This window comes from Argopecten irradians, chromosome 12 (assembly GCF_041381155.1).
Source record: "Argopecten irradians isolate NY chromosome 12, Ai_NY, whole genome shotgun sequence".
Taxonomy (NCBI): domain Eukaryota; kingdom Metazoa; phylum Mollusca; class Bivalvia; order Pectinida; family Pectinidae; genus Argopecten; species Argopecten irradians.
In genome coordinates, this window is record NC_091145.1 from 30139833 (window position 1) to 30167813 (window position 27981).

The following is a 27981-nucleotide window of genomic DNA, read 5'->3' on the forward strand; positions in this document are numbered from 1 at the left end:
GTTGATACGATCCTCCCATGGCACTGTCAGTTTGACGATAATGTCTGACCTTTGATTGGTAACTGCTATTTCTGGTGGAAACGTCATCCGGCCATTCAGATCTGTCCTCAACTGCCAATCTTCTGTTGTACCGAGCACTCCACTGCCTTCCACATTACCTTTCCCTCTCTGTTCCTCGGCCTTGATGACATTAATATTTAAGGTCGAATTAGTTTTTCGGTGTTCTCCAGCTCCTCATCCCTCGCTGTCGGGAAAATGTTTCTCGACCTCATTCCTCTATGCTTTCAGTGACCTAGACCCTTTGCTGTCAAAAATGTATGATATGATGTAAATTGGAAAAGGCTGGCTGTGAATCGTGCACAAGCTCTTTCCCTATCTTTCCTCCTTTCAGTCCGTAAAGTTTCAACCTTTCTGTGATGTTAATACGCAGTTGTGTCAATGTGGACTCTCTTCTTCAGTTGCACATCTGAATAGTTTTGCAAGTCGTCTCAGAACTTTCCTCATGTCTGTTATTTCATGCTACCTCATATTCTTAGTCGTAGCCTTCTTTAGTTGTTTACTCTCTTCTGCACCATATCTATCAAGAGCTACATTATAAATTATTTATGTCATGCCTTCCAGCATCGATTCTTCCTGCCAAAGATGCATTGCATTGAGGCTTGCATCTACATCCACATCAAACTTCTCCCACTCTGCTTTGTTTGCACTTGATGGCCACTTCATCTTTGCTTTCCTGCTATCAGCCAGGTTTTGTTCCTGTAACCTGACCTCAGGGGTATGTTGACTACGGTTTTCTGAAGTTGAATCATCATTCAGGTTGTCCTCTTCATTGTCTGACACATGGACGCTGTGGTCACTATGGTTTTCTTCCTTGGTCACCTCCTACTCCGTATCACCAGGTTGCCATGCGCGTTGTGTCAAGCGCAGAATAGGTGGATCTAAAGTCCACTTTCATCATCCAAGGCCTTGTCACAATTATACAAATCCTGCCATTGTATGATCTCTCAGTCCTTGGCCGATCCGGTGTTGTATCCATCGTGTCCTCCAAGTCACCCTCTCGCGCGACCTCGGATTATGGGCGATATGTATTTTTGTATCATTGATTTTAATCAGATCGATACAAATATGGGAGGACGCAAAGATGTTTGTTTACGATTTGATATGATAAATGATGTGTCAATGTGAGAGATATTGTAAGCGTGTGGCACAATATCCTCAGAATTTTTTAATAAAATAAAGAAAACCCGTACGAAATAAACACATGATATTTTATTGCTTGTGCAAAATAGTACAGAAAAATATATATAAAGCAAATATCGAGTAGAAATAGAAAAAAATATATTTAAACTTAAATTAATATCGAGAAAGTAGTTTGACATATAACAGAATAACGAAATATACAATTTATTTACATACACGTATAGGTTGGAAAACTAATTAAATTAATCAACATTATATAGTCTAGAGCACTGATAGAAACCACCTAGAACAGTAGGCGCCTATAGCAAACGCAACGTTTTTGGTGTGCTATTGACAGACAAAAACGTGTCATTCTTTAGTAAATATCCAATACAAAATTACTTAACGTAAATCAGCCGATCATGCTACCGTGTACATAAATGAATATCACAGAACACGATATACGACTAAATCCAAATGTAGTAGTTTTCTATGTTTATTTCTTTAGTAATACGTATTGCGGATGGATACGTCTATACAAATTCCGTATTGCGGATGGATACGTCTTCTAATTCCTTATTGTGAATGGATACGTCTACAAATTCAGTATTTCGGATGGATACGTCTACAGATTCCGTATTGCAGATGGCTACGTCATTCCGGATGGATACGTCTATACAAATTACGTATTGCGGATGGACACATCTATAATTTTATACCAATCACCAAAAGACTTATTTGAAATACATTTTAATGTAACTGCAGTCTTCTTGATGGACAAGATCCATTTCCACATATACAATGGTGGCCAGGAATGATAACTATGTCTGTATATATAATTATACTATTTAATTAAGCTGATTACGGTAAAGTTCCTCAACATATTTATTCTGTAAACATTTTTGTTTACCGTTATAACTACATTGTAAATACAATTTACGTGTACATTCCGGAGAAAGGCGATGGGTGTATTTATAAAGTTTCGTGTCATTCACTGGTGTTTTAGGTAAAATATATAACTTGATCGTATCCGTTTACTATGTTGACTTTTCTGACGTAACGTATTGGTAAAGTGTTTTTTGTGACGTCACATGGATCTTGACATTATTTCAAAAGTATGTGATTGAAAACAAGCATAAGCTACACGCATTCCTTATCCTCATTAAAAAAAAATACTATAAAACTAGTCGACAGCCATTTCCGTATGGAACTTGGTGATGAATATAGGTTTTGTTTCTTTTGTTCAATAGTGGGAGTATGGAGGAGGTGCCACGACACCAGCGTTAGGATAAGCCGCAGTTCCTGGAGGGGGTGCCACGACACCAGCGTTAGGATAAGCCGTAGTTCCTGGAGGGGGTGCCACCGCGCCAGTGTTAGGATAAACCGCAGTTCCGGAAGGGGGTACCACCGCGCCAGTGTTAGGATAAACCGCAGTTCCGGAAGGGGGTGCCACCGCGCCAGTGTTATCATATGTCGCAGGTCCCGGTCCGCCTGCCTGTTTGGAGTCTGGTGCATAGGCAGGGTTTTGGTGGCCGGGGTGGGCGAGGGCCATGGCAGGGCTCGGTTGTACTTGGTAAGGTTGCTGGGGATAAGCTTGTTGTGTTGTTGTGTTTTCTGAAGAAAAAAAATCCAATACCGTACAACAAGGTTTTCAATACAAATACCCAGTAGGAGCATACAATTGAAGTACATGTACATATGATATTTAGGTGACTCTTCCTGTCACTTCATACATGTTTTCAACACAAGTTGAACCGAAGTTGAAGTTGAACTGAAGAAGAACTTTGATACATGTTTTAAAAGATGGTGTCACGATGGTCATCAACGATTTCGAATCGACCTGAAAGATTACAGCACTTGACAGGGCCGATGTCGGGGCCATTTTAGGTCTCACCTAAATTGCACTGGTGGAACTTGAGATGAAATTTAAAATTGGAAAAGTTACTGTGTTGTCTGCCTGGGGACAGCGCACGATGACAAACAAAGCAAGAGAGACAACAGGTTATATTTAAGCGGCTTGTGTTCATTATAGGACAATGCGAATGTTAAATATATTTTCAACACAATATTATATAGATAAATGATTGCACTTACGTGTTGAGACGACCGTAGTTCCACCACCGCCAACAGAAGTCATTATCTGCCCCGCTGGACTCGGCTCTGGTCTGCGATGGAACGCACAACAGCAACATATGATGCCGCCTATGAATATACCAAGACCGCCGAGACAGCCAACCACGATCCCAGCTATGGCACCAGTTGACCTACCGAGATAAAAAGTATTAATGTATTCCTATATTGTGTATGGTTGCCGAGAACGGCCATATCGTGTTGTCGCGCTTTGTCGCCTTGTTGTGTTGTCGCCTCGCAATCAGCCCCATATAATGCGTCAAATGATGTCGCCGGGGTCTCGACACTTTTGTCTTTCTTAATTCTCGCCAAAATACAGATTTTATTTTAAGTCACTGACCATATATTCTCTGTATAGTGATAGTATAAGCTAGAGGGCCAATAGTATAGTACTATCATTCCGTCTTTGCATATTACAGAATTACCTCCCTTACGGGTAGGTATCTATAGTGACGTCATTATTATAGTTTGATCGAAACATACGTCGTTTTCTCTGTAACGCTCGAAAGCACTGGTCAACGTCATAACCAATACCTACTTACAAGGGAAGATAACTCAGTAATATGCAATACAGAATAGCAGCATACATGTACTACATTCAGTAAAAACACTATTTGTATTGCATAAGCCTCATGACGCCACAGCGTCCACAAAATCACTATTTTCTTGGTTCAGTTTTAACAAATATTTTAGATGTAATTAGCGTTGAAAATATCGCGCAATTTTCATGTATTGAGAAATAACTTGCAGTCGCGTTCTTTTTCGAAGTTATTTCAAAATAGCGGAAAATCTATTAGTAAAATTGCAATAAAACGTCAAGGTTAAAGAGAAAAATATTCTTTTATACCTGGATATGAAGGAGAGGGTATTCTATCAGCAGGATCCTCGGCAAGCCTCGAAATTTACCTCGGCAAGCCTCGGGTTTTACAACATTTGGTCACCCTCGGGTAGAATATCACTATCTTTCATATCCACATATGAAAGAGTCTTATATGTATATATATACTAACATCGCAGCCGAGTAGATGATGTCATCATATAGATCATCGGTTAGACAACAGGTTGGACGGAATCCGTAGAGGGAGCAGCATCCGATGGAGTATAAACAGTCGGTCGAGTCCGTGTAATAGTATTCGTCACCGTAGAAGACATGTTCCCCTCTGACTGTCGAGTAACACGTAACAGAGGTGGCCAAACCAAAAACTGAAAAGGGATCATCATATTATTTATTAAGATGTTTATTTCCTTGACAAATCCCAAGGTAATACAAAATATAATAAACTAAAACAAATACAAATTTGGATTTTGCGGAGAGTTAAGTTTAAATGTAAGGTTGATAGAACCAGGCGCTCCCTAATAATGAGTGGTATTTGTAACCCGCCACATAGATTATAAATCAAATCCTGATAAAGTTAAAAATTTGAATGAAAATGGGATGAGAAGTTGGTAACAGCGGAACCATACGAAACACAGAAAACATCATATCGTACAAGGGAACAGTCTTCCTCGAGAACGATGGCCTCACTCGGAACTCCAAAACACATTAATCCGATTGCGACATCTTTTTCAGGAGAGCGTGTTTAGACTGAAATGTTTCGTATCGCCATAAGAAGGCATTATAGGTGCTATTAGTACATAATGCGACTTTTTTCTCTCGCGTTTTCATTAGCTCAGCCCCCGGGCACTATTTAGCTATAGTCCCGGGACTATGGTTTCCTGGCTCGGGTACTATGCCATCCCTCGACAACACTATGAGACCATAGTGCCCTCAAAAGAAGGCAATTCTCATCAGTTTCTCATCAGTCCAACATCATTGGGAAGCCACAAAAGGCTTGTAAAGAGGTATAGTGATATTTACAATAATGGTAAAACATTTAAAGAGATTGCTTAAAATCCTTAATAGTATGTCCTAGGTTTATGTATAATATACTGTCTATCCTAGATTGATGGTGAAAATTTCATGGCGTGGTTTTTCCAGTGCTTGTTTAGTCTATTTTTGAAAATATTCAGGTTCTCAGCATTGACCACATCAACAGGGAGAGAATTCCAGGACTCCACTATCCTGTTACTGAAAACATTTCATGCCGAGTTGAGACGAAAAAGTTTCTTGTAGAGTTTTTTATTATGACCTCTTGTACCTGTGTGTCTCATTGGAGTACACATGTTTTTTACTGGTAATGTCACGCGGTTTATGACAGGTTCCTATTCGGACATTTGTGATGTTATTTATTTGTTTTATTCTACTCGAACATACTTAATATTCTATGTTTAGAAGTAAAATACAAAGCTTCATTTTGAAAATAATAGCCGTTTTTTATTGTGATGTATTGCTTTAACGTATTTAACTGTGTTTCTTTTAGCTAATCCTTCTTAGCAGTTCTCAATACCGGTAACGCTTGCGTCAGTTAATTAGCGACTATTGTATATCACGTTTAGACTAAGTGCTGTTTACATGTTTGTTCCTGTATATTTTGTATATTATCATTTTGTATTACTTGTATATTCACTTTAGGCCTAGGTTTGGAAGTGTAGAGTTGGATATTATTCCGCTTCGCACCCGACTGTAATAAATCAGTATATAGAAAATTCTATCTTTGGATTATCCTTTTTCACAGACTACATTAGAGCTATTTTCCCCAATACACTAGCTGTAGCGTTGTGAAAGTTGGTGTGAGAATCTCCGGGCAAGTCCAATTTTTAGCTGGACTACGATACGGTCGCTCATTACTAAGACTTGATAAGTGCAAGGAACATATAATTTTTACAAATGGAGAACTGGATATTTCACCAGGGTAACATGCACATGTTAAACCCTTGCCATGGACTTTGCCAACGTTTTGGGACACTACCTCAGATTAACTATAGAGGACCAGTTTTAAGTGAGTGTAGAAAATGTGGAAGAGGTGGAATTCTTTATTCAGACCATCGCTTTTCTTGTCCCGCTAAAAATGTGTCGTGTTTTAAGTGCGGAAATCTTGGACATTTCTCAAGAATGTGCTTCAAAAAAGTGATACGAGAGAAGTCAACGCCTCGGAAATGTCCGGCAGTGAAAAGTAGCAATAAAACAAAGTCCCGCGCTAAGAAGATAAGAGATCAACAGAGAATTAAAACTTTCAGATTAAAAAGGGAATTTTTCGCCTCTGCACCCTTTGCATCTGTTTCCAATGATGAGCTGATCAAGATGCAAACTAAACCATGTAGTGGACAGACAAGTGAAACATCCAAACGGCAGGTAAAGCAGATCAACGTTCTTAGTGACAGGTGCCATGTGCTAAATGACGAAAAGGAAAAATTACTGAAACTTGTCACATCTCTCGAAACAAAGTGTGAACGATTTCAAACCAGCGCAGAACGTGAAAGAAAACTTTCGGACCAAATTGAAACATTGCAAGCAACAAACAGGCAACTGCAGCAAGCAATAAGTAAACATTTAAAGACGTCAACGGAACAGGGAATTATAGACACAAACAAACGCAGAAAATATCTAAATTCGCGAATAGAATACTTGGAGTAGGAATACAACAAATACTATCAACTTGACAAAGAACAGAAAATAAAAATTGAACATCTCGAGAGAGAACTGGACACTGAGCGACATAAAAAGGTCGCTGTGACAAAAAGTGGTACCCAGGACTGTAGAACTTATTTAGCTGCAATATTGTAGCTCAAAAGACTTTTTGACAGAAAATGGTGTCGTCTTTAGAGCTACAATTGGTGCCTATTCTTGCTAATGGAGCAAAGTAATGATTATGCAAACCATTATAAAACGTTTGTTTGCATTTTTATCGTACTTGTTTGGTATAGCTTACCTACTAGGCAATAAAACTGAACTACATAAAATATCGAATTCTCATCGAGGCATTATTTTTGACATAATACATATGAAGGTCTTTTTGAAGAGAATTTATACGGCAAGTCCACAAATTGTGAATTTGACGTCTTGTTAGCGGTACGGTAGATATTAAGAATGGTAGTTATGCTTGTTTTGGACAAAAATAATATGCCAATGCATGTATACGCATAAACTAATTGGAAACCTACAAAAAAGTATAGAAAACTATGCCCGAGTGATTTTTGGAGGCAGTGCTCCACTACGACACATAGGGACCAATTCGTACCCGGCCGAAAGGTATAGTAGGCCGGGTACGTATATTCGTTCTAGGACTGTAGAACATTTAGACCACAGTGTCATCGTCGGTAATATGCGACACGAGGACGTGTCTTATTAAAGGAGGGAGCAAACTGTCACGGTTTATGACAGGTGAAAATAAGTAGCTTCGAAAAAGAGTTGATTTACAGTATTTGTTGCTCTAGGTAAATCCGTAAAACTGAATTTATTTGAAACCACATCAACAACATATAAAATATACTCACGTGAGAATATTACGACGATAAAAATGACAATATAAGTGTTGGCCGCCATCTTGCTTTTCTATTGGGTCTAGGGATATCAACTTTACCTCTTCTCGATACGTCCTAGCAATAACAGAAAAAACATTTTAGTCAACGATGGTCTTATCCTGGTCAGAAAGTACTGTTTCATTTAATGATTTCCACACTCCCAATTAATATCTATAATCACTATATATATCTTGCCTATTACGTCATGTCATATAGCTATGTACTATGTCATCAATATACATTTGGGACAAATAAGTAATTATAAACGTGTAGACAAGATATATTATAAAATTATCCATTTATTCCTTCTCAAGAAACCAAAATTTGCCAAAAAACTCTATTTTAGTACCAGTGACATATTCTAAGCGACCTCTGATCTTAAACCCAATGTCACTCCCTTACATGGTATGAAGTTTCAACAAATCCATCATATTGTTTTCAATGTTATCATTCTTTCCGGAAACCAAAATTGAAAAACATAGTTATAGTGAACTTTCTAGTTGACCTTTGACCGTAAATGCAATCCCTTATAAGCTAAACCTGTCATTGTTCTGGCATCAGGACAAAGACAGACAGACCCAGCCTCCCCCCTAACTGACGGGGACTAAAAAGATATGAAAGTAAGTTGGCAACACATGTCCAAGTGTCTACATTTACCATACAACACTATCTATTGAAGAACAGTATATACACAGGATTTCGATTATAAAGTTATACATACCTATATGTGTAATACAATATTACACGTATATGTGTCTATAGAATCAAAAGCCTATGGTTATACAGAAAATGCAAATACAATTATTTTCTAAAGTACACAGAAATTATATATATAATTAATAAATTAATAAATAGATCAATAAAAACCTGCTCACCATACGATTCGAACTCGCGACATTATCGATAACCCTATCTGGTAAGTCCATAATTATAAAAACTGTAACTAATTCTCAGATCCCTGTGACTTCTTCAACAACACTGATTGGCACTTACAAACTACATTTCTAGTAATATAATTAAACAGAAATACACGAACAGTAAGTAGCACATTCAAACGAAGAATCGAACTTATTACACATTATCTGATATTTATAACTCCGTGTACATGTATACGATTAAACAAGCTTACTTGCAACGCCAAATCACCGATCGTAATTTCGGGGCATGCGACGCGAGCAGCTTGCCGTAACCAGCTCTGACAAACGTTTCTGGTTCAGTGAACTGACCACTTCATTCTGATTGGCCGAGACAGATCGCTGTTTTCCGTAAATTTACCATTTCTTATATCAATCGATTAATCAGCATTACGTATATAGTTCTTATGTGAGATAACATTTAAACTCATCCGATATATACTGTTAAAATAACTTAACTATCACATATAGCATATTAATTTGTATAAGTGTCATATGACTATCACGTGATATGTATTTTGCACAGGGGCTTGTATAAAGGAAAGGGAACGAACGGAATGTTTGAAAGCAATATGGTTCCAGAAGTTTTCCCTACTTCGACAAATACTGTACGTATAAGTAAACCACGGTAACCATAATATTCGTAAATAAATTTGCCACGTATAGAAAACACGACTTCAAATATTTAAAAGGTGAATTTGTAAATAAACGTGAAAAATGCGTTTGCACTCCCTTTACTGTTTGGTTGTCCTCTGAAATCTAGGTCAAACACACACATATTCCAATGACACTCCCTGTTTACATAAAATTGACTTCTGATGATATTTTTGAAAAATATGAATATGCGTATATAAACTATTTTTCTGTTTTATTTATTTTCAGATCTGGTACAGTTTCACGAACATTCCTTGAATACCTTAACTTAAAATTCTCCATAGGAATGCATTGCAGATTACAAAGAAGGCTCCTTAACTTAAGATTTTTTCCTTAACTTTTGTAATGCTTTTCTATGGGGAAAGTTAAGTTTAAGGTAGCTCCATACTTTTGTGAAAACCCATGTCATTTTTTTTCTAACAGGTCTTATTTTCTTGCATTTTTCATGTAGATTTCAAATCTGTAAAGATAAAAGGGTGTTCTCGAACTACTTTTTGAGATATTTGAGCTTAAAATATACTATCCATGCAAATTTGCTGGCCGAAAATAGAAAAATTCATAAAATTATGTTTTCTGTAATATTAGGGTGAATGTAGTCTCGATCCTGTTGATTTTTTGTCCTAAATTTCTAACGATAGAACAATATACAAAAATCTTGTATTTTTTCAAATGCTAACTAATTTTTGTTATTTTCCAGGACCGTTTCTATACGTAATTATCATGTTTTGTCATATTTTCGCCCGTAAAAAATCAATGAATAGGCCAAAAAGGAAATGAAAACCCATGTCAATTTCACAATATTTGTATATGATATGCCCAAGATAATATATTTTTCAAATATCATATAAAAACATGGGGTCCTCGATCAAAATTTCACAATTTTGTAAGCTTGAAGTTTGTAACTCACAACCCTACCCCCATTTCATCCAGTGCTAAGATGGGTCATATTTGACTATTTTTTGAAAATCATGCCGCAAAAAAACATTCCACATCAGTTCATATGTTTTTGTGATAGTATATCTGGTTTATGTCTGTTTGTTTTTATGATTTTCTCCAAATTTTGTGTTTAAAGGAAATCCGTATGCGATTTTTTTAGAATTCCGGAATTTCGGTCCGGCCGGGTCCCCTCTTATCATTTATAGCGACGAACGGCACTTCCGGTGTTTGAAAATCCATTCCCATTTACGACAGGGAACGCAAAAACCTCAGAGATAGCATATAATTTTCACTTCACTGCTTTTATTTGATTTATTTAATGATTTTAAACATTCAACATTATATGTAAACAATTTTCACCTATTGAAAAAATATCCAAGTGGGATGTCGTGGCGTATCGGAAACCATTCTGGACAACCTCCGCAACTTCCGGTATAGCGTCATATGAATTGGCGCGGTTTTCAAAAGTATGGACCTACCTTAAAAAATCCTTAAAGTTAGAAATGTTCATGAAACTAGGCTCTGATGGCATCTGTAGGCCGAAGAAGGGGTTGTCTTGTACTTCTTTAATATTGGTTTATAGGACTAGTAGTGTGATGACTTTTTTTTCTGTATATTTATGATATAGAAGTTCTTACAGTGTTCATTTCTCCAGGCAATCCAGGTCGGGGTGTGTAGGAGCGTGTGGTCTGATGGAGGTCTCCATGAAAGCTGGGTCCAAGTCCTAAGACTGGGTACACTGGTCTCTTGCGGATGCGTACCACTGTTGGGAGTGTCATGTTTGAGCCAACCTGTTTGCCGTGGGTTGCATCTCATATCCGGGGGAAGAAGGTCCTGGTAGTTGAATAGGTTTTGCTCTTTTTTCTTCCCTTTTTTACTGCTGCACACTACTTTGGCTTCACACTCCGGTTAGATGAGAGGTAATATGGGCCCTGTTTTATCAAATGGCTGGTCATGCCGAGCCATTGGTTCATAGATTTCCAAGAAGGCGATGGCTTTGAGTCAATCGTGAGTTTAATTTGGACTGTCTTGATTCTGATCGATATGCGGGTGTACATACACCGGTCTAATATTTATCAATAATTTCGCGTGCGTGCTGTCGCAGGCTTGATTTGAATTATGTTCGTTCAAAATATACTTCCGAGTATACTATCAGTGTCTCACTGGCACTTTGACACCGGGTGTCCGTGTCATCATGAGTGTCCCCCTGTTGGGCTCCGAGGTGGGTGGGGGCACAGATAGCGAATAGTGATAAAATCTTAAAGATGGCTTCCAAAAAAAGAAAAAAAAAATGAACTGCAACCAAAATCTTCCCAAAAGGAAACAACCATAAATCAACAAACAAATAACGGTATAACAAATACATTCCCACAGTTTCTGGTCATAACCTCTACACAGAGTGGCAAGACAACTGCAGGTTTATCACCTCTATTATTACGAAAAGGTATCAAAGGCATTGCTGGTTATGTCAAATCGGTCAAGCCTTTGGGATCGGGTGATCTCCTTATAGAGTTTTCCGCAAGCAACAAGCGGAGAACGTGCTTGGAACCAACAGTTTTGCCGGCCTCAGTGTGTGTGTTAAACCACACTCATCATTGAATTGTAGCAAAGGGGTAATCAGGTGCTCGGCCTTGGCAATGACAATGAGGCCGACATACTGTCATACTTCCAAGAGGAGTGCATTCCGGTCTCGTACGTGAAAAGAATCATGACCAGAAAGAGTGGGAACTTGGTCACAACACACACCTTCATATTGACGTTCGCTACACCATTGACGTTACACCAACGTTACCACAGAGCGTAACTGTTGGTTACCCACGTTATAATATACTGTCAACGTCTACATCCCAAATCCATTGAGGTGCCGTAACTGTCATAGGTACGGCCATCATGAGGGCAATTGTAGACGGAAGATCTCAGTACTGTGGCCGTGAAGGTCACGACGAAAAAGACGAATGTGACATTGTTGACCGTCACTGCGTCAATTGCGGGGGTGACCATGCTGCGTCTGCTCGTACCTGTCCTGCCTGGACTCGGGAGAGGAAGATATTACGGGTCAGATATACCCGAGGTGTCCCTTTGCCCGAAGCTAGGAGGGTAGTCGAGTGTTCAGACCTGAATGTGGCCACTTATGCACAGATCAGTCGCACAAAGACGCCTACTGACAATGTCACTGTCAAACATGCGGCAGTCCAGGCCTTGGTTGATAAGCCTAACTGGGACAATGTTGTCCCAGACATGGCTTATTCTAAGGCCTGCAAAGTCATTGTAGGGGACCCGAAACGGTTCAAGTCGGGTCTACAGAAATAATCTCCAAAACAACAATACAAACCACAGAAAAAACCACCTGCTAGGCAACCTGGAGCTAAAACGCCAACTCCATCGGCATCTCCAGGACTTGCAGAACACCACAAATATCTAACAACACAGAGCACAAGAAAAAAGTTACTGCCGCTCGTCATAGACGTGCTTTATCTCAACCGTCTATTGACGTTAAAAAGCTTCCTGGTTGAGCGACCAGCAAATACACCTTCGCAGGAGCAACGCCAGACCAAAACCACCAAGGTAAAACTGTCTATTCTTCTCACAAAATTCCCGAGTCTTGGAAGGAATCTACTATTATACCCCTTCCGAAACCTGGGAAGAATGCTACTGATGTCAATAACTATCGTCCTATTTCACTGACGAGCTGTATTTGTAAAACTCTTGAACGTATGATAATTACTAGATTAGTTTTGTTCCTGGAAATATTTTAAGTCCTTTGCAAAGCGGCTTTAGAAACAGCAGGGAAACGGTAGACCACTTAGACTAGAAACATTTATTTGAGAAGCCTTTGCCAAGAAAGAACATCTTGTGGTCGTATTCTTCGACCTTGGAAAGGCATACGACACAACTTGGCAATATGGAATCATGAACGATCTCCATGATATCGGAGATATCCGCAGGGGAACGGTAGACCACTTAGTTAGACTAGAAACATTTATTCGAGAAGCCTTTGCCAAGAAAGAACACCTTATGGCCGTATTCTTTGACCTTGAAAAGGCATACGACACAAATTGGCAATATGGAATCATGAAAGATCTCCATGATATCGGTATACGTGGTAATTTGCCAAAATTTATTTCAAATCTTTTTATCTGACAGGCATTTCAAAGTTCGAACGGGTTCAACACATTCCGAAACACAAAAACAGGAGATGGGTGTCCCTCAGGGTGGTATCCTGTCTGTCACACCTTTTGGCTTAAAAATTAACAGCATAACCAAATGTCTTGGTCAATCTACAGAAGGGTCTCTATTTGTGGATGATTTCTTGATCTGCTACAGATAAAAAAACATTCACACTATAAAACGACAACTACAACAATGTTTAGGCAAATTACAAAATTGGGCTGACGAAAATGGCTTTAGATTTTCAAGATCAAAAACTGTATGCATGCATTTCTGTCAAAAACGAAAACCACACAACGATCCAGACCTCACACTCAATGGAATTAAATTTCCAGTAGTTGAACAAACTAAATTTCTTGGACTAATATTTGATTCGAAACTGTCCTTTGTTCCACATATAAAACATCTGAAGGATAAGTGCTCGAAGGCGCTGAACATTCTACGTGTTCTTTCCCATTCTAATTGAGGTGCAGTCCATGAAATGCTTCTGCGTATCTACCGGGCACTTAGATCAAAACTTGAATATGGCTCGATTGTCTATGGATCGGCTCGCAGCTCCTATCTACAGATGCTTGACCCTATCCGGAATCAGGGACTGCGTCTCGCACTTGGAGCTTTTCGAACAATACCTGTGAAGAGTCTCCATGTGGAAGCTAATGAGCCATCTCTAGACGATCGACGAAAGAAATTATCCTTACAGTATGCTGCTCAACTCAAATCTAATCCTAAAAACCCCGCATTTAATTTTGTTTTTAACCCACAACATCAAGAAATATTTACACAAAATCAAAAGCTCATACCAACATTTGGCATCAGAATTTCAATTTATTTTGCAGGAACTAAATATACACTTCGACACCATTGACGAGTACACCGTATCGGATGTACCACCATGACTCATTTAGACACCTGCTATCAATTTATTTAGGACAAAGTTCAGTGCATTACCCGAAGAACACAAATCCCCCTTTCGGGAGTGCATGGGGACATTCCCTGATCATGTTCAGATCTACACCGACTCCCGGAAGTTGCCTCCATTTTCTCTGCGAAAGCATGTGCTATCGGTCTGGCGCTTGACCATATCGAAGAACTCCGCATTGAAAAGGCAATCATCTGTTCCGATTCTCTTTCGGTCCTGCAGACTTTGAAACCCTAGAAACACATTAATCCAAAATCTTTTGATCCGGACATTTCGATTATCTTCTAAAACTCAAATTACTTGTCTCTGGATTCCCAGCCATGTGGGTATAAAGGGGAATGAAGAGGCCGAAATAGCAGCTAAGACTGCTCTTCGCCTAGAACATACGGATTTGAAACTACCTTACACTGACATCAAACCTTCAATTCAGTCAGCCATTAAACACCATTGACAACAAAGGTGGTTTACCGAGACAAACAATAAACTGTTCTTAAACTTAATCCTAAACTCTCCAGTCGGAGAGACCCGCAGAGAGAAAGTTGTTCTCTCAGGGCTCCGGACTAGACTCACATATTTTACACATTCCTATCTATTGAGAGGGGAGGATCCTCCTACATGCCATGCATGTGATTCTTCTCTCACAGTGGAACATATTTAGTGCACTGTATTGATTTTAAACACATTCGAGATAAGTATTACGATGTCTCCGACTTGTACACATTGTTCCATGTCGTGGGACATAATCGTATTTTCAACTATCTCAAAGAGATCGGCATTTTTGACAAAATTTGAACGTTTTCTCATCTTATCATATCTACGCAACACTCATCGTTTCATCAACATTGTGCATGAGTTTTCTCAAGTGTTTTAGCCAAAACTGTTTTATCCTCTGCAACTCTTTTTATTAAATCATCATTTACAATTTGTGTTTTAGTTTTTTCTTGCCTTTTTTTTCTTATCCTGATCTTTTAAGATACAATTTTGTTTATATCCTGATATTATTGCCTGCCTTGTAGTTTGGCACTAAATGACCTTAATTGTCGATGGGCCGTAAAACTCAAACAAACAAAATGGTCTGATGGCTCGGTAGAGTAGACAGCCATATGACTGTAAGATGTTATGTTGACTTGTGGAGTAATTCATTAATGTTGTACATCAAACATGAGTAGACATAACACTGTGCCTTGTGGGACTCCAGCATCCAAATAAATAGGTTCTTCTGACTTTATCTCCTGTAATAATTGTCCTACATTTTCGTTTTTATTGTGAGGAAGTTTGTCAAATGTTGGTTGATGCTGTTTAGATCCATTTTGGTGTAGTTTGACTAGTGATTTTTGGTGTGATACCATATTAAAGGCCTTACAGTAATCCAAGATAGTGATGCCTACTTGGTCGCCATGATCATATTCTTAAGTAAAGTCATTCAATATTGTAAATAATTGAATCTCACAAGAGTGTCCTGACCTGACGTCTGGTTAAGTGATTCTGTTCGTCTGAAGGTGGTTTAGGATGACAGGCAGATGATGTGTTCTAGAAAGGTGATCATAGATGTTCAATACACACAAAATGTGGTGCCACAAATCATACACATCACTCACAGACCCTACCAGTCCCATAAGACTGACTGTTAGTACACACCAGTGACACCACATAAGGAAATTAACATTTGTTTCGTTATTGGACCAGGGTTAATTCTAGGTATCATCCGACAGTAAAATAGCCAGCTGTGCAGTTTTTGTGATAAAACATTGATGTGTTAGCTGTTGATGTTCCCATGAGCTAGTTATCGAGTTCGTGCTTGATGATACAAGTATATTTATATATGTATAATTAAGTCAAAGGCGACTTAAATCCGTAAATTAGGGATCGGATCTTGTCTTTTCTAATCTTCCTAAGTTAAGTGACTTTCTTCTGCTTAACGTCACCCTATAATATAGTAATCTATAAAGTGATGATTTCTACTCTTGCTTAGCGATCAGCACAAACGGAGTGGAACGCCTGGTTTGCCGTAAGTATAATATGATCTGGTAGAAAATAAAGATAATTACTTATAAAACTGGATAAGGTATGTTGTTTGTGTTTTTACCGGTATGCTGCGGTGAGATAGCACTGTAAAAAGGCTAGAGTTGATCTAATACGAGAAAACACATAAGTAGCTCTGTAAATATTTGTCCTGTTCTGTGAATGTTTCTGGGTTGTTATTATCGTGATTGGCGTACCATTGCTTTGATTTAGGAGAGACCAGTATCTCTAATGTCGTGATGTTTGAGCTAAGGTAGATTTTTATGGTACATATAATATCCTCTAGGCTATTGTGTATTTTTTCTACTCATTCGTCAATGCTTGATAGTAGAGCTAAAAATCTACATTGTTTCTTCGTGAATTCGCAGGTACCTATCCACCACACGTACACATGAAGAAAATACATGGAAAAACAATAGATTAGGCTTGGAACGTTTTTGTTTAATTCATACAGAATTAAGAGAACATCGTTTGATCGCATTGCTATCAAACCATGATAATATAAGGAAAAAAATATTACACATACTTAAACTTGATTGTAAAGCCATAACACCAGGCTTTTGTCGTCTGTGTGGAATGACATCTGCTGATATTAATAAAGCATTATATAATGAACTGATATAAAATACTTTAAGAAAGAAATACAATTTTTATGTGATTGTTGACATTTTGCTTGTAGATGAATCTGTTGAACTTTTTAATGAAAACGACAACGAAATACTTTGTTTTTTACTAGGAGGATTAAATGATATAACAATACATATACATTGGAGAACAATTATGCTGAATATTGCAAAATTAATGCAACCAATGAAAATAAAAATGTGCAAATTTACGTTTGACTAATGCATATCGGTATATGTATGAAATGTGTACATGTAGCATGAATATAGCATACAAGAACTTTTGTGTTAGCTTTTTAATCTATATACAAATTTGTATAGTATGTGCTAAATTGTATATATCTCTGTGTTTGATGTTTATACTGTAAATTAATCTTCATGTAGGTAGGGCGTTAGAATTGTACCTGCTGCCCCTATTGCGTGATCGTAAAAGGCGAATAAATTTAGGATCTTATCTTTTCTCTTGTTCCTAACTGACTTTATGTTTCCTAATGCCTCCCTTGGCACCGCCTCACTTTTGGCCTTGAGTTGAGCGTTCGCCCCTGTGAGGAAGGCTCTGGGTTCTGTCCCCTGGCCGAGACACACCAAAGTCTATAATATTCTTCTCCTGCTTAGCGCTCAGCAAACAGGGAGTGGGACGACTGGTTCGCTTCAGTGATATAGCACTATAAAAAGGCAACAGTTCCACTATACAAGAAGACACAACACGAACATACCGCAGTCTCCCAAAACATGCACCTCGCATACACACTGCATACATAGGAGGTCGTCCTTACATGGCCCTTGCTGTTAATAGGACGTTAATTAATCAAACAAACAATCAAATAATGATGGAAATAAAGACAACTAATTCATTTATTTCACACGTAGAGCCACATGGCACCCCATTGCATTAGTTTTTGCGCCGCTCTTGCATCATCAAACTTTCATAGTCTTCGTCCCTTACTGTCAGAACACACAACAGGTTGGTGTTGCGTTTTCTCTGTTGGGGGTGATTAGTTTGTCAAGGAATTTTCTTGTCTTACCTTTTGTAATCGATGCCATTGCTTGGTAAATGATCGGTGGTTTAGTCTTAAACCAACATTTAAGGACCCACGGTTTATGCGATATTTTTCATATTGAATGGTTTCATCATGGTGGTTATATACATAATTGTAATAGTGGATTTCGTCGTCTATTTCTTAGTACTATCTCAATGAAGCGTACTGTCAATGACACCCTATCACTATATGCTGAAAAACAGTCGTCCCATCCCCTTTCATACTGAATGTAAATAATGAACTGAAACTACCATTTTATAAGACAACGCTGTGTTTTTGTTAGGGAAAGGAGTTCAAAGCCTTCCTCACAGGACTAACGACCAACTGAATGTCAAATGTAAGGCGATGTCAAGGACGACATTAAAGGAAAACCAATGTTTAGGATGATAAAAAAAAAGATATCAAATTTAGTCGCCTTTACTGGTGGGGACAAAAGGTACATTTTTAAGCTGAGACAAGCTGAATAAATCATATCCCCAGAGATTTGCTACGGAATGTGCGAAATGTCTAAATTTGAAAAATTAACTATATTGATAAACATTATTAAAAAATGAATAGTTATTGATTGTATGATTTCCTTAGTTTCATTATTTTATTATATTGAGCATGCAAACGAAACCCAATGACTAAGCAATCCACTAGCTGTATAATTGAACAAAAGAGTATAGGATTTCGAGAGACTTTACATTCCCTGGCAATTTTGGTTTTATAAATTTTTTTTATACATGTACCTTACAGAATATTTCTTTTTCTTAAGTTGTCTGTTTTTGTCAAAAACATCCTTAAATGCCCATTAAGTTTCCGAAGCAAACATTTCAAGTCCACTAATACAATTATAATGTCAGGAATTCAAATACAATGTACATGGTCCGGTTTATGTTATTTTTAAATAGTAAAGGAAGTGTTGATAAGTATATTGATTTCTGTAAGTTTAAGATGTTTGTGACTCTATGAAATTAATAAACATTTTTTATTCTCACATTTTAAAAATAGGAAGTCGTCATGGTAAAGGTATGTACCCTATATACATTTAATAAAATGACATTTGTAACATAATTATTGATGTGGCATTGTTAATCAATTCGTTAAATATGATAACGTCTTGTCCTATAAATCGCAATTTATAAATTAATACATGTAGTTGCGTTTTACTAACCGGACAATGTGTTAGATCAACCTCTGGCTTAACTTGTTAACCATCCTCAATAAACACAGTTCATTATTATTATTCAATATATTTTGTGATATTGCACATATTCCATTTATTACGTATGTTAGATAAATCACAAAAATATTAGCTATCGGGAGGATTGACATGAAGAACTGATGCAGGGTTTGCCCTCTTTTATTAATGATAAATAGGGACTGTTTATCCTACAACTCTATCTGTATACCAATGTGACCAGTTAGTTGCCGTCTACATCAAGGAAGTTTATCACCACACGCCATACACATATTTTTTTCTGCCGTAAAATAGAAAGACAACGTTTTATACTTCAAATAAGCAACTACCTGTTATAAATACAATTTAAAAGAAAATACGCAGGGAAAAATTCGAAAGCCATATGTAACCAATCAGAATGAAGAAATGTTGGAGATGACCAATGAAAGACGCGGTAGATGTAATGATCACCAACTGTTATAAACTTTGTCACATGATTTTTCCTTTGAAAAACATGCATAGTTAGCCTATGGGATAATGAGACGATTAAAAATTTGATATATATGATACAAAAATAATCATATTTTTGATCTCAATAATATTGACTAAAAAAACCAAAAACATATGAACAAACAAATTGTATTTTATTTCATACATACTAAAATAAAGTTACGAACATGACAAGATGACAGAATTTCTGCAGATGTTATACCTATGTGACAAGATTGATTAAGCTCGTGGTTGTGAATGTTGTTGTTAAGTTTTGATCGGTCATACTTAAGCTCATTTACACCCCTCTGATTTCTTAATCAGATACACACTGGAATAACTTAGAGAGCAGTCAGAACATTAGATTATACTAGTTTATACGATAGCCTTTATAAGTATTATAATAGTTTTTAAAGAAAGACCCCCCCAAAAAAAAAAAAAAAAAAAACAAAAAAAAAACAGCCAATAAACAATCCGCAAAACTCCATAAAGCAATCATATTTATTTACATTTGCCAAAAAAAAAAAATATATAAAAAAAACAACCTAAAAACTAAAAAGACTGACTTGAAAATCTGCATCCTTTCCTAATTAAGACAATGCTACAACTAGCGAATAAACTTTCTTTTAAAACTGCGAGTCCCATTTTCAGCTTAAAGGCCCTGAATGGGTATAAAAAGGAGACAACTTGGGAAAATGGCTGGAAATACAAAATTTTGGCACCTCTCACTGCAGGGAAAGAACTTCATTTAATGTATACTTTTCTTGAAAACATAAAACTTAAATTTTGTCACGGTAGCTTATATTTTAGTAAGGAATTCATATATGCTATTAGTTTTATGAACAAAATTATAAATAAGTTGCTTTTTCAATTTTTGTAATGAGTAATTATTAAATAGGAGCAGGTGCCTGTATATCACAATTTGAATTTGCCCGTTAGCCTCAGCAGAAGTTTGACACACACACACATTGTTGCTAGGGTCTAGGCTACGCATGCTGAGTAAACAAATCACTGTACCTTATCTCAGTGTTGGCGGGGATTATCCAGAAACTCAGTCACATACACATAAAATCTAACGACACTCAGAATTAAGTTCCTCTGCATGCTTGTACTATAATAGTTTTTGATCAATCAAATCAAACAAATCTCCTAGGAAAGCGATTGGATTAATGTTTGCAACATGGAGCAATTAATTTACTTTATAATATAATTGTTTTGTGCAAATTGTAACTCGATATGAATGACGTCATTAAGAATGGGATTAAAGCAAGCATAATACGCAGAACAGAATCAAAGGACATGTTGATGATGGATTTACGCATATATCGACAAAAGTTGTCTAATGTTCAATAATACCGATACTTATCAATATCTGTATCACGAATGTCGTACTACGTCACCCATGTGTTGGTCCCTTTGTTCAATATTTATTGGTATATGGAGGGGGCGCTACAGCGCCAGTGTTAGCATAAGGCGCTGTTACCGGTCCCGCAGCCTGTGTCGAGTCTGGTACATAGGCCTGATTGTAGTTTCCGGGGTAGGCGGGGGCCATGGCGGGGCCCGGTTGTGCTTGAGGATAAGGTTGGGGCGCATAACCTTGTTGTGTTGTCGTGTTCTCTGAAAAGATGAAAAATAATACAATACAGCTTATATATATATATATATATATATATAGCTAAGATAACATGTGTTACTACTTGTAACAAGACCTTGTAAACAATGGACTACGTATGAAATAAAGACGAAGTCAACTTTAATAAGGACACTTAATTTTTTGTAATTCCAAAGTACATGTCAATCCGTTGGATTCAAAATGAAGTTGTCGTACCTAAATGTTTAATTAAGGCTTTTTCTACATTTTCATTAGCTTAAATAAAACGATTGTATGTATAGTTATATTACCTATGTTACACATTTTCCTTTAATCTTCCTTGCTAGTAAGCAATGGTTCTAAATTACCATGCAAACCACTGTTACTCCAAGATGTGTACTCTTTAGTTGCTAATATTCGCGGGCTTCTAATTTCGCTACATTCGCGAGTTCACCCAATTCACGAACTCCCTCGCCAATTAAAATCAAACAGATTTGCGAAAATTAAACCTCACAAACAAGTTCCAAAAAGTAAATCGCGAAATGGTACATCCGCGAAATTTACTATTTCACCAACCAACCAATCAATAAATAATTAATCACGAAAAGAATGTTTGTTAAAAATACTGTTATTGTTTTTTTGCAATATAGGAAGCGATACTGTTAAGAGAAATTATAACGCTTACGTGTTGAGATAACCATAGCCCCGGTAGCACCCACGGGAGTCAACACCTGCCCTGCCTGTCGTGATCCTTGGCTGCGGCAGCACGCGCAGCAACAACATATGATGATGGCTATGAAGATACCGAGAGCCGTAAGACAGCCAACCACGATTCCAACTATGGCACCAGTAGATCTAACGAGATAAAATACACTAAATTATAACTGATAATATCCTCGATATTCCAGGGGTTACCATCACTGTCGTTATATCCAACCCTGGACTTTTCCATAGCAAAACTAAAAAACCCAGATGAGACTGGTAGTTTGTACACAAATAAGAATTGCATAACTTTTTTAATTAGGTGTGACTGTGATGTTGGTGTGACGTTCTTCTAAAGAAGTCTCTGTTGTCTGTGGAAGGCCAGTTTTTTCCCTGAAAAGCCTTCCGTTTCACCATGACATGTCGGGATGATACTACGTCAGTGACAGTAAGACATGTGATGTCGAGGTTGCATTACGTTATAAACATTCAACTTCTGGCATCCACTGATTTAATAGATCGATATTTTTCAATGTTTTATTAACCATGACGGTTAAGGAAATAAGTGATGGTAATTTTACAGAAATGTCAATTATAATAAATGGCATATAGTTGTTATATGTAGAATTTAAAGTCATCACATGGGGAGTGTGGCATCAGTAACGAATTTTCCCGAACATCCCCCTTCTTGCACAATCCTCATAAAATATTGCAGAGACGTAAAGGAACTTTAATATTTACAATATACTGTACTAATCTGTAAGTGTATCAGAAATATACTCACAGCGAGGTCGTGTAGTAGACAATATCGTAGTAGTAGTAATATATACTACTAGAGCAGCATGTTGCGGCTGATCCATAGGTAGAACAGCATCCAGCCGTGTAGGAACAGTAGGTCGAGTCCGTGTAGTACTTGATGTCGTTATAGATGTAGCTGTACCGACTGTTAGTCGAGTAACATATATCCGAAGTGGCGAAACCGAAAACTGAAAGAAATAAAAAATATATCAACAAGATACAGAAATATATTTGATATGTTCTTGATTTTTCAATGTTCTCTTGGGTTAGTGTACTTTCATGTGAAGGTTGATACAACATCATATTAACCCCAAGAAAGCTCCATAAATTGATAAGTATCAACAAGGGTTTCACTTACAAATCCTTGGTATCGAACAAGAAAAAACCCATCAACCAAGATAAGTTGTACTGATGGTCATGTAAAATAAGATAATAGTTGCTGATAATACACCGAACAGAAAACCGCAGTGGTCTACACACGGATGGTTAACATATCCGCGATTCTATACAGACCTTTGTATTAGCCCCATCTTTGTATAATAGGGGTTCTTATTATGTTGTTAACATCTATATATCAACAGATCACCTTTACACTTTTATTCTAAAAGTGGAGTAGAATTTTATGTTGTCATTCATAATTCAAATAAATGATATTCACTTTCAATCATGCTTTCTGTTATTATTAACACTTAAAAAAAAAAAAAAAAAAACAAACTGAGCACATCCTTTCTGAGTCATTAATGCATAGCTTAATGTGAATTAGCTGTATAATGTGACCGGGAGGAATGTGTTGCTTGGTATCTTCGAAGGCAGGCTTCAGCGATATAGCACTATAAAAAGGGCAAAAGTTACACTATAGAAGAAGACATCATACGAATATACCACAGTCTCCCAAAACACACACTACACCTCGCTCTTCACATGCACAATGCCCCACATACATGGGAGGCCGTCCTTAAATGGCCATGGCTGTTACTAGGACATACAAAATAAACCATGCATTAAATAATATAAAACTACATACATATCTATATTGATTCGTTCAATTTTCATGAGCGAAACTACCTCAGACAAGTCAAACCCTCAGACAGAAGGGCATTCGTTTTATTTCACCTACTGAAAGGTATTTTGTCATTCAAATGCTTGGGCTCACTTCATGAATAAGTAATATTGTACCCTAAAAAATCCATTGTTATACCATTCCTTCACATATTGTCATGGATGCCAATGCCATTGTAAAATATCATTTTATATATTTACAAAACTGTCCATTAAATAAATACATACATTGTTACTGTTTTTTTTTGTTTTTTTTGTTTTTTGTTTTGTATAAAATCTTTTTGTTGTACACTTATCACTGCGAAATAGTGTATTTATCTCTTGATTACCACTGTTTTTCCTGTCTTGAAGTTTTATATTTCTGAATTGATCAAAGCCTTGTACGTAACAGGTAGTTTTATATCCAACCATGTTTACATTCCCTACCTAGTGCCTAGAGATAATGCCGTTATATACATATTAAACCCGATAGCACTATTTGCCTAACAACGATACGATAATGTAATGTATGTTACTATTCACACTTTATCAGTGGACAATAAATAGTGGATATGTAGGTCATTCGCAACTCCTCGGGCAGCTTTATAGAATACACGAGTTTGGTGGAAAGGTCCGGGGGTGTCCGATTTGACTTGTTATGATCCAGCAAATCCTGGTTCGTTCTTTACTAATTGTATAACGGGTGATTGGACATTAACACTCTAGTGTGCTTTCCTACCAGAAACTTTGTTAAGTTGTCTTTTACAGATGTTATAGATTTACATTATGCTGAATTCTTTTTGGAAGTATTGATAAAAAAACAACCACAATGTATGTATTCTAGTGGTAAGGAACTAGTGTACAGGTGGTTGTAATTGGAAAACCAGTGAAACCGTCCCACACAAATACCCAGACGTTATATCCTGTCTTTGCACATTACAGAGTAAGCTCCTTTGTGAGTAGGTATATTGTGTCCATTGTGACGTCATACTTTTCTGGTCGCAATTCACGTTGATTTTCCCGAAATGTATGACGTTACGACCGCAAACACTTGGCGTCACAATCAATACCTACCCGCAAAAGCATTATTATTACTCTGTGATACGTTAATGCAGAATATGGCTATAAGTGTAGATGTCGAATTTGCATTAGTATATATTCCGAAGGTTCCTTCAAATAAAGTTACTGTACTTACTATGTAGTAATCAAACATTGAGAATCCTAGCGATTGTTTAGTGCTTGTGAGAATGGTGATACGATTCAATACTTTAGATTGTAACGGTATGTTAAAATCTTCGGAAATGTGAATAATTATTGCCATCCTTTATGTTGATTGAGTTATCAGATTTTGGAGGCGTGGATCACCTAGACATAAATATGCCTGATTAACGTGCTGTTACAAGGTATCTGGAAAACAATTGAGTGTGCCTGTGTCATACAACAGTGTATATATATCTTACAGGGCGTTTTGTCCATTTGACCAGTTGTAAAATTTAAAACTGACGAATCAAGAAGAGCTTTTAATATGGTATTCACCACCAAAAGTTACCAATCACTTTTGAAATTGAAAAATAGAATTATAATACTTATATTGAATAGGTTCTAATTCTATAAGTACAAATACACGTCTATAGCGGAGTGAAATGAGTACATACGATCAGACCATGAAGCCAAGTTGTGGTCCACATTCAACAGTGTTATATGTAATGCAATTTCCAAATTTACATGTATAATATACATAATCCACGAGAACAAAAACGTTTAATTGCAAGAATTATGCGTTGTAACAAATGTTTATAAGGGATCATACAAGGTTGTCTGTCCATTTAATGATTTCTACAACTTAATTCATCATACCATGTTGTTTCCTTATAGTTTGCTGAAAATAAAATAACAGGCTATAACTTTTGAAAGCCTTTGGTGACTCATACTCACTTTTGTATGGGGTTGTTTGTTGTTCTATACAGCCCGTAATAAAACAAATTGATCAATACATAGAAATTTAAAACAATATCACATTAATAAACCTAAAATATACTCACCTGAAAGTATAACACCGATGAAAATGTCAATATAAGTGTTGGCCGCCATCTTGCTACTATATTTGTTCTAAGGACATCGGATTGACCTCTCTGCTGATAAGTCCTAGTGATACAAATATTTCAATAAGGCGAGGGCGCATGTGTACTTGGATATTGATAAAGATTTCATTTGTGATTGGCTAATATCAGGTCATATAAGTATGTGCATTTCGAAATGAGTTTGATTTAGGAATGTATTTATTCATACTAGTTACCATTACTCCGAGTCCTAACAAGAAAATAATGATCTGCTGAATATTTTTCCAGACATAAGTACATTCCTTTATTAAAATAACTTATCTCTCTTTCATGGCATGCAACGATAACACCAATATTATGCACAACAAAAACACATGTAGTATCACAGTTACTTTATGTTTATAGGACACAAAACAAATAAATCTAAACATACTCAATGACGTCATGATTTATTATAGAATTGCTTGATTATCTGTGCCTTGCAGGTAAGACTACTTTCAGTTAAGGCACGTTTTGGGATCTCTCTTCCCCCTGATACCGCCTCAATTTTGCCTACAAGCTGACTGTTGCCAGTATACTGTTAATGGACACTATAAAATGGGCAAACTGGGAATTTATTATTAATAGGACAGCAAACGTATAGATGTAAGGAAGAAAAGTAAAGATAGGATCCTACATACATGTATAGTTCCCGTGTACGATAATGCAATTCTGTATTTACATATAATAGAGTAATCTGTCCTTGCGGGTAGTATTAATTGTGATGACATATTATGTTTGCGAGCGAAACTTTAGCTGCTTTTTACGATCTTAATTTCTAACGTCCTACCTGTAGAGTTTCATACTGTAAACCAACTTATTTTCCTGAGACATTGAATTTCGCGTCGATCCAGCAATTGTAAAAATAAATCACCGCGTAAAAGCGTCAGACGTAAGAAGAGTGGAGTCTCTCGAAATTGCGAAAAATTAAATTACTTCAAAAAGTCGACAGGCATGAGATCGCAAAGTTAATTCGCCACGGAAATAAGTTGACTTAAAGTATCATTGTAGGGATATTTATATGATATTTTGGAACATGATGACTTTTTTCCTTTTATAGAGGTACTATACTTCTATGCTATATCTCAAAGAAAAGAAACTTTTCTAATGGAAATAATTGTTTTAAAAGAGCCATCCAATTATGCTTTGCATACATAAACTAGATCTTTCACTTCCTATTATGTAAGGGAGAGGGACGACTGGTTAGATCGTCGTCAGTATAATGTGACTGGGTGGGTTGTGTTGCTTGGTGTCTTCGGCGGCATGCTTCAGTGATACAGCACTGTGAAAAGGATAAGAGTTCAACTATACAAGAAAACATAACATGAATATACCGCAGTCTCCCAAAACACGCACCATGCACTTCATCCACACACCCTGACTGTTGATAGGACGTTAATTAATCAAACAAACAAACGTACAAAGTGTTGTTTGGTGTCTTCGACGGCATGTTTCAGTGATATATCACTATGAAAGGGCAAGAGTTCCACAAAACAAGAAGACACAACACGAATATACCACAGTCTCCCAACACATGCTCCGCGCACGTCATACACACAACACTGGTGACAAGGGAGGCTGTCTTTAAGTGACCCTGGATTTTAATAGGACGTTCATATGATGAATCTAATTGTAACCAAATTTATTTGCATATTATAGACTTATATGCCCTTACATTTTCCGTTGATCATAAGTATTTCTACATTTCCCTTTGGTCAGAAGTATTCCTACCTTTCCCTTTTTTCCCTTTGGTAAGAAATATTCCTACAGTTTCCGTATCAGAAGTATTCCTACAGTTTCCGTTGATCAGAAGTATTCCTACATTTCCTTTTGGTCAGAAGTATTCCTACATTTCCCATTGATCAGAAGTATTCCTACATTTCCCTTTGGTCAGAAGTATTCCTACATTTCCCTTTGGTCAGAAGTATTCCTTCATTTCCCTTTGGTCAGAAGTATTCCTACATTTCCCTTTGGTCAGAAGTATTCCTTCATTTCCCTTTGGTCAGAAGTATTGCTACATTTCCCTTTGGTCTGAAGTATTGCTACATTTCCCTTTGGTCAGAAGTATTGCTACATTTCCCTTTGGTCAGAAGTATTGCTACATTTCCCGTTGATA

At 37.1% G+C, this 27981-nt stretch overlaps 2 protein-coding genes across 3 annotated transcripts; both read right to left on the minus strand.

The window, feature by feature from the left end:
• Nucleotides 1-1251: 1251 nt before the first annotated feature.
• LOC138336915 (uncharacterized) lies at nucleotides 1252-14292 on the minus strand. Of its 2 annotated transcripts, none has more exons than XM_069286537.1 (5): nucleotides 8793-14292; nucleotides 7684-7785; nucleotides 4320-4512; nucleotides 3274-3443; nucleotides 1252-2793 (listed from the first exon to the last, which is right to left on the minus strand). In XM_069286537.1, the coding sequence occupies exons 2-5, from the start codon at nucleotides 7730-7732 to the stop codon at nucleotides 2423-2425; spliced, it is 783 nt and encodes a 260-aa protein (XP_069142638.1). In that variant the 5' UTR covers nucleotides 7733-7785; nucleotides 8793-14292; the 3' UTR covers nucleotides 1252-2422. The 2 variants fall into 2 exon arrangements, with proteins under 2 accessions (XP_069142638.1, XP_069142637.1); XM_069286536.1 differs by having other exon boundaries at nucleotides 8840-14291.
• A 5483-nt stretch (nucleotides 14293-19775) lies between these two features.
• LOC138336916 (uncharacterized) lies at nucleotides 19776-25915 on the minus strand. The gene is made up of 4 exons (XM_069286538.1): nucleotides 25809-25915; nucleotides 22715-22916; nucleotides 21914-22083; nucleotides 19776-21254 (listed from the first exon to the last, which is right to left on the minus strand). The coding sequence occupies exons 1-4, from the start codon at nucleotides 25855-25857 to the stop codon at nucleotides 21058-21060; spliced, it is 618 nt and encodes a 205-aa protein (XP_069142639.1). The 5' UTR covers nucleotides 25858-25915; the 3' UTR covers nucleotides 19776-21057.
• Between the last annotated feature and the right edge of the window lie 2066 nt (nucleotides 25916-27981).